The sequence below is a fragment of the Hevea brasiliensis genome, chromosome 4 (genome assembly GCF_030052815.1).
Source record: "Hevea brasiliensis isolate MT/VB/25A 57/8 chromosome 4, ASM3005281v1, whole genome shotgun sequence".
NCBI lineage: Eukaryota > Viridiplantae > Streptophyta > Magnoliopsida > Malpighiales > Euphorbiaceae > Hevea > Hevea brasiliensis.
The window spans coordinates 17507923-17522325 of record NC_079496.1 but is presented as its reverse complement, the minus strand read 5'-3'; the positions used below and the strand labels follow the sequence as shown (position 1 = coordinate 17522325).

General features: G+C 35.0%; 1 protein-coding gene across 1 annotated transcript in view; it reads left to right on the top strand.

The window, feature by feature from the left end:
* The window catches only part of LOC110666296 (protein DETOXIFICATION 18-like), a 38239-nt gene extending 32834 nt beyond the window's left edge, over window positions 1-5405 (top strand). Inside the window, exon 7 of the mRNA XM_058145488.1 lies at window positions 5129-5405. Within this exon, the coding sequence (XP_058001471.1) occupies window positions 5129-5260 (132 nt within the window). The 3' untranslated portion in view covers window positions 5261-5405. The remainder of the gene's footprint in view (window positions 1-5128) is intronic.
* The last annotated feature ends 8998 nt before the right edge of the window (window positions 5406-14403 follow it).

Below are 14403 nucleotides of genomic sequence, written 5' to 3'. Positions count from 1 at the left end.
AATGACCCATCCTTCTTTCTCACAAATAGAACAGGAGCACCCCAGGGTGAAGTGCTCGGACGTATGAAACCTTTGTCCAACAGCTCCTGTAGTTGCTCCTTTAACTCTTTCAATTCTGCTGGGGCCATCCTGTTAGGTGGCATTGATATGGGGTTTGTACCCGGAACAAAATCAATGTAGAACTCTATTCCCCTTTCTGGTGGCAACCCTGGAAGCTCTTCAGGGAAGACATCCATGAATTCTCTGACAACAGGAACATTTTTCATGTTGGCACCTTCTACAGATGTATCTCTCACCAATGCCAAATACCCTTGGCATCCACGCCTCAATATTTTTCTAGCATTAATTTCTGACACCAAATTATATGGAGCCACGCTCCTGTCACCATCAAAGCTAAACTCTTCCACACCAGGTATGTGGAAATACACCTTTTTGTTCCTGCAGTCTAAGGTGGCATAATGAGTTGCCAACCAATCCATCCCCAAGATTACATCGAAATCAATCACTGGTAGAGGAACCAAGTCTGCTGGGAGGATCTTTCCATCCACTACTACTGGGCTACCCGGAAAAATCATATCTATATCTATGTTGTCACTAAGTGGGGTAGCTACCGACAAAGGACATTCTAAGGTTGTACGATTTCTACCCAACCTCATGGCAAACACAGGGGAGACAAATGAGTGCGTAGCACCCGGATCTATTAAAACACGAGCCTCATAGGAATAGACCAAAAGAATACCTGCCACAACTGCATTTAAAGCTTGAGCATCCTGGTGGGTCAGGGTGAAAACCCGAGCTTGACCCCTACCCTGAGTGGCAGAACCACGATCTCGACTTCTACCTCTGATCGCCTCCAAATCCATGTCCCCCTTGTCCTCGGCCTGTTGTACTTGAATGAACCATCGCTGCCATCTTTGGAAGCACCGGATACATCGACGAGGAACATTTGCAACAAAACCTTGTGCCCCCATCTGTGGCTCACTGAACACGAGGCATTCCATAGCCAAGTGACCTGGTTGGCCACACACAGCATATACGAACCCATCATACAAGGTCTGAATGTCCTCTTCCACACTTGTGCACAAGGTGTCAAGGAGGATCTGAACCGGACCAGGCTGCTGTACCTGACTGTGACCACCTGCTTTGGATCATGCACAGTGCGAACCCTCAGGATTTGTATCTAAATCCACTCCTCTTATTTCTGCTTCTTCCTCTGTAATTAGTTTGGCCACCACTATCCGTAGTACCCATGTGTGAAACACCTGAAGAACCCTCTGCTCTGTTTTTCTTTGCCCTTCCGCTGTCATCCACAGCATAGCTAATCTCAATCTGTCTGACTCGATCAACTACCACGTCAAAAGACTGATCAGACATCATGGCCAGGTTTGCATACCTCCTGTCAAGCCCCTTTAGGAATCTCTTCACCTTCATAGTTTCTGTAGCTACTGCTGTAGGGGCATACCTGCTCAACTCCAGAAATTCTGTAGCATATTCATCTGGACACGCCATTCTGTCTTAAGGCCTCAAAGGCCCACTGCTTTTGATCCCTGAAGCTTTCTGGCACAAACCGATTGATGAACAGTTCCACAAACTAAGTCCACGATAAACCCTCCATCCGAGGTAATATGTAGTCATTCATCCATTGTCTAGGCATAGGCCCCATGACATGTTGCATACACTCTATAAGTCTTCTGTCAGTCAACTGCAGCTCTGTCCCTGCCTGTCTGCAGGAATCCAAAAACCGATATGCATCATCAGACACATCGTAAGTACTAGGCACCAATTTCTTGAAATTTATTATCTGTTTGTAAGGTTCTCCTCTTGGTGCGGTGGACTGCTGCTGCTGTGGGGGGTGGACCATATACTGCGCCATCATGTCGATGATTCTCTGCAATCCAGCTAGAGTAGCTGCCATGGGGTCCATGGGACCCTGTGCCATGAAAAGGCGATCTGAGCTGGCGGCTACTCTTACTTGAGCAGCTCTAGGCCTCCTAACCCGCCTCCTCGGGGCAGGCGCCTCATCTTGTGCTGACACCTCGTCAGGCACATGCAGTTACAGTGCGATGGCGGCTCTCACCTTCTACGCATTTTCCTGAAATTCAGCAGCATTAGCCCACAAAATTCAAAATTACTCATTACACAGCTCTATTGACTCATATTTATACATAATTATATGAAGCAGAAACTAGAAGCAATGATGACAATGCAAGACGAATGTGGACCCTATTTTTCGGCATGTGACTCCTAGTAGACTCTTCCCAACACTTTAGACAAACATTCCTTAAGAATCTGGAGCCTAAGCTCTGATACCACAATTGTCACGACCCAACCTATGGGCCGGACCGGCACTAGGACACAGGCGACCTAAAGCCCCGAGGCCCGTAGTAAGCCTAACTATTCATCACCCAACTCTAAGGCCCATTTGGGCCCATTTTCAAGAAATGAACCGGACAGTCCGCCATAAAATGGACCTACCAACGGGGAGTTTTTGACTCACCCGACCTGTAAACACAATAAATACTCAATTGGGGAGCTCAGCTCACCCTCCACATAGTCATCAGCATAAAAATAAATGGGAGCTCAGCTCCCTCATCCAATCCATCAAACATGCATAGAATATTAAGTTTACAGGTCCAAAATAATAATTTAGTTTACAGACCCAAATTAAATAAATATTTCTAACACATGCGGAAATTCTAAGATTTAACAAGTTTATACAAACATTAATAATCGACCTGCGAGGAAGAAAGCAGGTTAACCTCAAAAATATCCTCCTGTGGCCTGGAAAAATATTGAACAGGAGTGAGCGTTCGACTCAGAGAGTAAAATATCAATTTTTAACCATAATCTCTATAACTATCTAAAACTAATGCACCCTGTAGAGTGAAATGCAACAACAGCAATAATTGCACATCATAACAGTAAAAAGGTAATTTTGAGCACTCACGCACCCAGCAATATCAATCATATATATATGGGGTGATCCCTATCTGACTCTCTTAATTCTAAGCGTGCGTGAAGAACTCAGCTCGGACTTCCACTTAATAACCAAATCGGGGTCCCAGCGAAGAACTCAAGCCGTGTCTACCCCGAAGGACAGGGTTCCAGCGAAGATCTCAAGCCGTGCCTACCCGTCCTATCCATAGTCCACACCACATCACACGCACGCCAACGCACGCACACTGCTTCAAATTACCACAACAACATACATGGCACTTTCACAGTTATGAATGCAACATAAATCGTGCCTAAAGTTTAACTACATAGATACATACATATAGGTGATGCATGGGCATGCCTGAACATATAATAATATCGAAATTACAATTAAAATTAATATTTTACTCACAGACTGGACAACGGTCACTGTGGCGGCTGAGCGGAGGAAGAAGGCTGTCCCGGGTCACCTGACAATTACATTATAATTATTTAATACAAATGACTCCATACAAATCAAGAAAAGACCAAGTATGTCCTAAGTCGTGCCGAAAATCCGGCAAAGTCTCCCCTATACTAGGACCTACCCAACCTGCAAAATGGCTCAAAACACACTTCTATATTCACAATCCATATATCCACAACTCAATCACATCACACAGCCCCTCCTAGGCCCATCAAATCAGTCATCCATCACAATATGTAAAATTTCAATTTAGTCCTTATAATTGATCATTTTTGCAAAAACTATCCAAACAAGCTCTAAAAATTCTAAAACTTTGCCCCACGGTCCTTAGCAATATTACTAGGCTATTGCAAAAAGAATTATAATTTTATGAGCTACCACGAATATTTTATGAATTTTTTAATCCTATTTAAGCACTAGAAAATTACGAAAAAGCAAGGTTCGGGTTTACCTTTGCCGATTCCGACTTCTGGGACGCGTTCAGGACATCTGACAATGGGGGGTAGCTAAAACCTCGGTCCAATTCGGAGACTTTTCCGGTAGCGGGTTTGTCTGGCCGAAAATTTACAGACTCGGTCAACTATCAAATTTCCGCGAATTGAGGATACCTACACGAAGCCCACAATACGGGGGTTAGTAAATAAATTTTTCAGAATTTTCTAAGCTCATTTAATGCTCGAAAAAACACTGTGAAGTTCCGTGGGACCCACCGAAAAACGGTGTCAAAAAATTTTGAAATTTATATCCCCGCGAAGGTCTCGACGAGTGGAGCGCTCTGGTACTCTCGATTTTCTCGTGGGGTTTACGGTTTGTGAGAAATCTAGCCCGAAAGTCAAAATGGGCTAAAACTTCTCGGGCAAAAATTGGACAAACCGCTCGATGGATTTCGGTGTTCTTGGTATCTATGGAAAGCTCTCGACGAGTAGATGAATTTAGACACAAGACCCGGTCTAATTGGTGGCCGGATTGGCCGGATTTTGGCGGGAAGGTGAACGATCGCGCGTGTGCTGCGCGTTGCTTCTGGAGTCGTTTTCCGGCGTTCCAGGAGGCGGCCGGTTGTGGGGGAGGGCTGAGGCAGCGCGCCAGCGAGGTGGGAGGCAGGGGAGGTGGCGGTGCGGTAAGGGGAGGAGGGAGGAGAGAGAAAAGAGAGAGAGAAAAGAGAGAGAGAAGGGGAGGAGGTTGGACGCGCGTGGGGAAGGGAAGAAGAAAAAAAAAAGGCCGGTCCGATTCGACCGGTCTGATCCGGTCCGGTTCGATTCGGCCCGTTCGATTCAGGATACAAAATTTTGAATTTTTACTTTGCCTCAGGACCGAAAACGAGGTCCAAAAATTTCGAAAAAAATTCCAGAAAACTCAGAAAAATTTGTAGATTCCAAATATAATTTTAGTTTTGCCACGTGATCTTTAAATTAATTTTTAAAAATCATCAAAGTTTATATTTTCGGAAAATCGAACCCGATTTTTAAAATCCGAAAAATCTCAAAAAAATTTCCAAAAATTTAAATAAAATTAAAATACTAAAAATGCTCATAAAATAATAAAATTTAAAATTTTGGGGTGTTACATCATAAATTATGTGACACATTTATAATACACGTGCTTTAAAAGATTAATATGTAAAATAGGTAAAATTCATATTTTGTTTATTGAATTCGTAATAGACCAAGTTTAAGTAAGTTTTCCCAAGTTCCTTATATATTATTTTTAATTGAGATTTTGTGACAGGGTCTGTGGATTGGCTTAATCTGCGGCCTTACTTGCCAAGCTTGCGCCTTCTTGTTGATCACAGTGCAGACAAAATGGACTAAAGCAGAACTTCTTATAGGCACAGATGAAGAAATCCTTGTTGTTGTCTAACCATTCACAGAATGTCTATTAAAATGGATGGAAGACAATGTTAGAGATATCTTTGGCATTGGAAAAATTAGTTGAGTTCAAATTCAAATAAAATTAAGGTTACGTTTAATAGAGTGTAATGTAATAAATTATGTAATGTAATCAAAATTATAATATAATATAATATAACTATTATTACATTTCTCTGTTTGGTTGTAAAATAAAAAATATAAATATTGTAATGTAATGATAATTTTTATTTTAATATTTAATTTATTTCTAATGTTAATAATAAGTAGTTTGATACTTCAGTGGTAGTAGTGACTAAATGATGGTGGTGGTAACAGCAGTAGTTAGATGGTGGTAGTGGTGATAAGATGGGGTAATGATAGTGGTAGTGGTCAAATGGTAGTAGAGGTAACAATAACTAAGTGGTAATGACGGTGATTAAGTAATGGTGATGACAATAATAGTAACAGAATGATAGTAGTAGTGGTAGTGGTAGTGATGGTAATGATAGAATAGAAGTAGTGGTGGTAGCCTAATCGTGTTGGTAATAGTATTGACAAATTACATCAATTTTTATATATAATGACATTATGTTATTTTAACTATAATTAATTACATTAAGTAATGGTAATTCTATTATGTCAAATTTTTTTATGTTATCAAACAACGTAATAAAATATATAATTTAATCGCGATTACATTACAATTTTAATTATGCCATATATTAAACATAGCCTAAGATCTAGAGTTAAAATTTAATAAGCAAGATTGAATTTCAATTAAAAGTTTAGAAAAAATAAAAAGGGAATTTGTGGGTTCAAATTGGACACTCCTGAATTAAATGAGGAAGTGGACATGTTAGTTGCACAGGAATGATTATAAGAGTAAAGAAAAGGGGGCACCGACTGAAGGTTGATCCTTGAGAGCACGCACGAAAAGATAAAAAAAACCTAGAGTGTGTGTGTGTGGCCATAGTTTGATGCAGTGAGCCAAAAAAATTTGAGAACTTTGGCTGTGGGTATGTATATTGAATTTGTGAGGGAGTGGGAAACATAATTGGTGATTGTATTTATTTTTTTATAGTAAATTTATTTATGAAGTAAGTTTTGTGAAATCATTTTAAATATTAAATTTTTTTAATTTGTGAGTTAATTTTCATTACAAGTGATATTAGAGCTATATTTTGAAATGTTGAAGTTGATAAACACCAAATTTGAGGTGGACTTATTTAATAGGAAAGATAATTTCTGCTTATGTCAACACACTATAAAATATCATTGTGCAGCAATAATTAATCAAAGTATTTAACGAAAAGTAACAGGCAACCATCAATGATGATAATTAAGAGAGTTTCAATAAAAGGAACGATTTGATTGCTCAATTCACATAAACCAACAAGCATCGATACATGATAAGCATCAACGTGTTCAATTACTAGATTCACACAAACTATAACAAGTTGTGATGCACATGTTGCTCTTAAATTGAAGCCCATGATGAGAGGAACTCATAGAGCCCAAGAAAGCCGACTTGAGGTAGCTAAAGAAGAAGATTCAGCCATTTGAAGCAAGGGGACCTATGAGTCATTTTTCATCAAAGAGCTAAACTTTCCAGTCGGAGGAGGATATGGCATTCAGCTGCGAGAAGGGGTGCTGACGGTCAAGGGAGCTTTGATGGCCATAACAAGCATTGGCTTCGCCAGAAAAGGGAAAGAGAGGGGAGGGAGAAAATAGAACAGGGAAAAAGGGAGAAAGAAAAGAGAGAAACGGACGACAGGGGTGCGTTTGAATTGGTTAAAAAATTCACCATCCAACTCACTTAGATCAGTTTAATTCACTATTGGCTTTTTTTTTTTTTTTTTTTTTGCTTTGTCCTAGAATATAAAATAAATTATTTTCAAAAATCTTTAAAAATTTGGAACACCTTATATATTTCAAAAGTTCAAAATAATTTTTTAAAATATAAAATCATTTAAAATATTTTTAAATAAATTATTAAAATAAAATGGAATAAAAATTTAAAACTTAATTTTTAAATTCTGAAATAATTCTAACAAATTTCTGAAATTTTAAAAAACAAAAATATATTATAAATATAGAAAAATTTCTGCCAATAAAGTTCATCTCCTCGGATCAAAAGCTCCTCGTATCAAAAGCAGCTTGCAATTAGCAATAATAGTACCACACTCAGATACATTGTCAGCACGCGAACTCAATGCATGCAGAATTTCTTGGGCATCAGAGTCAAAGATAACCCGATGGACATCCTCTCGCAAGACCCACCTAACTATAATTAATGGCTTCCCGAAACCCTCTAGCTTCAGCCTTTCTTGATGCAAATAACTAGGTAGTGAACAAGTCATAGCAGAGATTACAACTACACGGGCATCGCGCAAGACCTGCAAATTGATTCTCGAAGACAACTGCATTGATATTGCATTTAACGAACCCATATATAGGATCAGGAGGGCACTTCCATTGAGAAGCATTGTTGCTGCTGACAACACCAACCCGAAGAACACCCCTCGATTCCCTAGCAGCAGTCCAGTCATGAAGGAGCTGAATAGCAAAGCTAATGATTTCGTGCTGGAAAGGTGTTTGTTTTGCCAAAGAGACAGGTTCCTTGTGCTTCAAATCTTCCAGGATATTGCATAATTTTGGCGCAAGTCTCTGGATCATGAACCTGAAGAATTTGAAGTAAAAACTGTGAAAAAGATTCAGAAGGAAACTCTTCAATGTTCACACTGTTGAGGCAGTGGGTGTAGAATAGGCTTTGAGGCGTGATGAATCACTATCTTTAAGGTATTAATTGCCTCCACTAGATTGCTGCAAGGTTATGGCAATATATCTCCAGAATACAACAAAACCTGAAATCTGCAGACAGCAACTCCTGAAGATTTCCCTTAAGAACTCTTTATATGAACTGAATTTAGAGAGACTAGAAGAAAAGAAGAAGAAGTAGAAGTAGTATATATGGATTGAAAAAACTCATCCATATTTATAAAGAATGAAAAGTCATGACACCTTTACTTGATAGACACATCTGTCTATCTCCAATAGATACAACTATTTGTGTAACAGACATGTCTGTTTATTAAAAGCTACATATACAAATAGTTATGACTATTTGTATAGAATAGACATGTCTGTTTATTAACAGACACCTATACAAACAGTTATGACTTTTTGTATAGAGTAGACATGTCTGTTTATTAACAGATACCTATACAAACAGTTATGACTTTTTGTATAGAATAGACATGTCTGTTTATTAACAGACACTTATACAAACAGTTGTGACTGTTTGTATAGAATTGATATGTCTGTCTATTAACAGACACATCTACTTGTTAATAAATACATCTGTTCGTAATTTATTTACGAAAAATTACAATATGATAATTATTTTATTTCACACATATACTTGTCAAGTGCCATAATAGAATAATATATATTGAATTATATATATATAATTCTATACATATTTCACTCTTGTCATTCCTTCACTTTCTTATATTTTAACAATATAGGAATTCTTTCTCTATACTATCTAACATACAAGCTATTTATAACAATCCCCCACTTAGCTTATATTGTTAGATCTCATTGTTTCATGCATAATGAAAAGTATCTTTTGATTTAAACTTTTCCTTAGTGTAAGTATTTCAAAGTTCTAAAGAAATCATGGTGGCCTTAGCTTAAACCTAGATTCCTATTAAATAGAACCGGAAATACTACACACACGAATCAATTAATTCGACTTAAAAAGTTCACCAAAATTTTAGCACAAATATGGCCTTGTGCTACCTCCTGTTTTCATGAACATTTACAAAAGTTATTCTCATTTTTGTTGAAGCGGCACCACTTCCTATGTTCATATAGGTGAAGTTTCCTTTGTAATAATTTTAAACTTCATTAAGAGTATAAATACTCATCTTCATTCCATTAACTTAGTACATTAAATACTATAATTACAACATTTACTAATGATTTGTTGTTACCCTTTAAACTTTATTTAGTAATAATACTATAAAGTAGGGTTTCCATCATTAGTAAATTTAATGGAATATTCTAAATCCTAATCAGCACATGTACTTATGATCATAACTCTCGAGAGCCCTTTTATTAAAGGATTTGCTAGATTATTATAGGATTTAACATAAACATAGTAATAACACCATTAGAGACTAATTGTCTTACATTTTCATGTCTTAAGCTTATATATACTTTCAATTGTATATTTTACTACAAGCTTTAACCATCATGATTTGATTATCACAATATAAAGAAATAGATGGCACAGGTTGTGGCCACAACTTAATATCCGATAACAAGTTTCTCAGCCATTTTACTTCTTTACCAACATTCGCCAAAGTTATAAATTCAGATTCTACCGTAGAATGAGTTATACAAGTTTGTTTCTTTGATGCCTAAGAAACAGAATCTCCACTTAAAGTGGACACCCAACCAAAGGTTGACTTATTATTCTTAGTACTACTTATTCAATTGGCATTTGTATAACTCTAGGATCTCCACCATATTTGTTTCACTAGTCAACCATATAATCATATGTTTATAACATGAACTACATAAACAATTCACAATCTAGATTTGTACCTTCTTTGTAGAAATAAATTGCTCCATAACTTGTTTAAAATGAGAGTATCCAACAATAAAGAACCAAGCTAAACTTGCACATACACACAAATGCATATTCATTTGTCCTTTTGTCACTTCTTACAAATGACTTGTAAGGCTCTTATATTTACTACTCAAAATGTATCAACCTTTTGGCCAATAAATTCATCTCTTCATACATGTAACTATTAAGAAGAATTGTATCTTTTTATTTAGTTACATCTTTTGGCCAAGAGACACAACTCTTTACATGAATACAACTCTTTATATGGTTTTAGCACATTAGGAAATTTATCACAGAATAATTTATAGTTTATAATTCTTTTTTTTTTAATATCCAAACCTTAAAATTTCTTTCCAGTATTTCATACTAATATTACTAATATAATTTGATAATTTAAATACTGTGAAAGCAATATCAGGTCTAGTGTAACACATAGCATATAGTAAGCTATCAATAGCATTAGTATACTCAATTTGAGTAATTATTCTACCAAAATTTCCAATCAATTTGTAATAAATATCATATGGAGTATTTGTTTCCCTCAATATAATGAAATTGACAAAGAGTAAAACCTCCACTATGTTACAGCTAGGTAGTTTAGGCAGATCCCTCAAGGATAATAACTAAAATATAAATCTAGACAGTAATTTTAAAATTCTTCCAAGAAAAAATTAAAGAATAATAATATTGATTGTAGGTAAAAATGAAGAGAAGAGACAAAAAAGAAAGGTTAATAGATTTTGTTCTAAACTGCTATTTATAAAGCATTTGCACCTCTTCAAACATATATAATAGTTCACTTTGTATCTATTAGAATAATTATATCTGTTCACTTACGCCTTTTAGAATAGACACAACAGTTCACTTTGTATCTCTTATAACAATTACATCTATTCTCTTGCACCTTTTACAACAGATACAATCGTTCACTTTGTATCTCTTAGAATAATTACATCTGTTCACTTATACCTTTTACAACAGATACAACTATTCACTTTGTATCTCTTAGAATAATTACATATGTTCACTTATACCTCTTAGAACATATACAACCGTTCACTTATACCTTTTAGAACAGATACAATGATTCACTTATACCTCTTAGTACAGATACAACCATTCACTTTGTATATCTTAGAACAATTATATTTGTTCACTTATACCTTTTACAACAGATATAACTGTTCATTTTGATATCTTTTAATTAACAGACATAACTCTTTTGAAATGAGACAAACTTTCCTATCACTAATATTTTTAACAATATCCCCACCTAGTTAGTGATAGACACAATCAATATGAATTAGGATTTATGCATATAAAAAGTGTTTTTCGACTTATGCACATAAATCTTATTATCTTCTTTAACACATTCACCATGAGCTTTAGCATCATAATATAACCTTATATTTCTTCTAATTATAAGCATGTCATCAACATAAAATAAATTATCACATTAAAAACTTTTAATGTGTATGTATTTCAGAATCTATTTAAGAGAAAAGTCGTATGTGGCATACAATAATTTCTTCCTATAATCATTCAAACTAGAAGTATGATGTGCTCTTATTTCTCCTAATTGCAATGATTTAGGAACTACCACTTTCAAATCCTTAAACTTTGAAACAAAGATATGCAACTCATGGACTTATCCATAACAGGCATATTATCAAGTATTTAGAATTCAAAATATTTCATAATGAGACATTTATCCATACCTTTTTTTTTGTACTGTATTCGAATTCTAACGAATTCCATATTTCCTTTGGAGGCTTCTCAGAGGAAAATAAATCTTATAGCCTATCTGATGAGTTATTGAGAATACGACATCTGCATGGCAATTCATCTTCTTTTCTTGATCTGCTTTCACCTTCTCAGTGAATATAAGTTGTTCCTTAAAATGATCAAGTTTCACGAACTCTTGATTCATCACGAAAATAGCCTTAGACTCTATTGCGTTTAATACCTTAAAATTGTTGAGACAGTGGGTGTAGAATAGGCTTTGAAGCGTGATGAATCACTATCTTTTAAGGTATTAATTGCCCCCACTAGATTGCTGCAATGTTATGGCAATATACCTCCAGGATACAACAAAGCACGAAATCTGTGACAAAGACTCTGAAGATTTCCCTTAAGAACTCTTTATATGAACTAAATTTAGAGAGACTAGAAGAAAAGAAGAAGAAGTAGAAGTAGTATATATGGATTGAAAAAAACTCATCCATATTTATAAAGAATGAAAAGTTATGGCACCTTTACTTGATAGACACATCTGTCTATCTCCAATAGATACAACTATTTGTGTAATAGACATGTCTGTTTATTAAAAGCTACCTATACAAATAGTTATGACTATTTGTATAGAATAGACATGTCTGTTTATTAACAGACACCTATACAAACAGTTATGACTTTTTGTATAGAATAGACATGTCTGTTTATTAACAGACGCCTATATAAATAGTTATGACTTTTTGTATAGAATAGACATATCTGTTTATTAACAGACACCTATACAAACAGTTGTGACTGTTTGTATAGAATTGATATGTCTGTCTATTAACAGACACATCTACTTGTTAATAAACACATCCGTTCGTAATTTATTTACAAAAAATTATAATATGATAATTATTTTATTTCACACATATAATTGTCAAGTGCCATAATAGAATAATATATATTGAATTATATATATATATAATTCTATACATATTTCACTCTTGTCATTCCTTCACTTTCTTATAGTTTAACAATATATGAATTCTCTCTCTTTACTATCTAACATACAAGCTATTTATAATACACACTCAGCAAGTCCCAACAAGCTTTGGCTTTTTGGCACTAAAGAATGACATGCAATAGATCCTCAGGAACATCTCGAGACGTTTTGGGCTCCTCATATCTCTAATAAATGGTATCAAAGCTAGGTTTAACTGAGATGAGTATATATGGTCAATGACTGCCATGAAACACTTACAAGTAGAAGGAAGAAAAAGGAGACTCCTGATAGACCGGTGAAATTGTGATTCCCAATACAAAGACTCCCAATAAAACAGAAAGCATCCTCCTAAGAAGAGTATAGCATGGAGTACAGACTCTTGATGTAAATGATGGATTCAATGTGGCTCTTAAAGGTGCATACTCACGATTAGTTGGTTCTGTTCTGAATCAAACTGATCTACTAAAAAAAATCAAAAGTTAAAATTTTAAGAATTGAATTGAAATGAAAAATTAAAAGCATGGAATCAAATCAAAACTTTTGGTTTAATTTGGTTACAGCATTGGGCAAGCAGTAAAAACACAAGTTCTTTTACAATGCCAAATTGTAAGAACTTAAATCAAGCGAATAAAATGAACAAGCAATATTCAAACCACCCCTCTCCCCAACAAATACATATTAAAGCTTTAAATAATTGAAAAATGAATGATCACTATTTAAAAATCGAGACAAATTAACAATTACGAAAAGAATCACAGACTAAACATAGAGCAGAGACTCAAACCTTACTTGTTGTCCACAGACCCACTTGTGTAGTTGAAATTGAAGACGGTGATGGTTGGTAGAGCTGTAGAGTTGCAAATGAAAGGAAACAGAGGAGTGAAGGAAACCGAGTGCAGAATATGGGAAGAGCCGTGGAGTTGCAGACGATGTAAGAGAGGAATTTTGTCTGAAATCCATCGAGCGGAGGGGAAGGGACGAAGACGAACCAAACTAAATCGAAAAACTAAACTTTTTATAAAATAGTAATCAAATTGAACTGAAAAATTATATTAAAATAGTTTGATTTGATTTTTTCATTATAACCAAAATTTGCTCACCCCTAAGTGACAGTAGTAGGCCTAGCAAGCCAAAGAGGCTCGCAATTAAAGGGATAATTATTGAGAAAAATATATATAAATAGCACTAAATTAAAATTTTTACATTAAAAATAAATAAAATGAATGAAAAATATATAAGTTAAAATAATTTTTGGAATCATTATCTCAAAATTTTAAATTCATTGTAATATAAAATATATGAATGTATCATTTCACAAAGTTTATCAAAAAGAATTCTCCCAACATATATATATAAGCACATAAGGTCTACAAAACTTTTTATTACTTTAATTTCTTCCAACTTTCTCTAGCTGTGTTAGTTAAATTTATTACTTTGATTTATTCAATTCTACAATATTTTTCAAAAATAAATCTAATATCCAGAAAAAATTATACGAAGAAAAAAAATCCAACAAGAAAATTCTAAAAATGGAAAAAAAAATTTAAGTCCAGGTAGATGTGATCAAATTCAAAATGAATAACATCCATTGATTTATTTTGATTCAAACTCTTAAAACCATCACAAATATAGTAAATAATCCAAAACCTGTTACCAAGTAACACCTATAACGCTGTAAATATGAATTGTTTGAAATATCCTATGTATGCATGTCTAGAATTTCTCCTTGAAGAGTTGAGAGGTTGAAGAAGAGAGATGAGTGGGGTAGAATAAATAAAGAAAACAGTAAAAA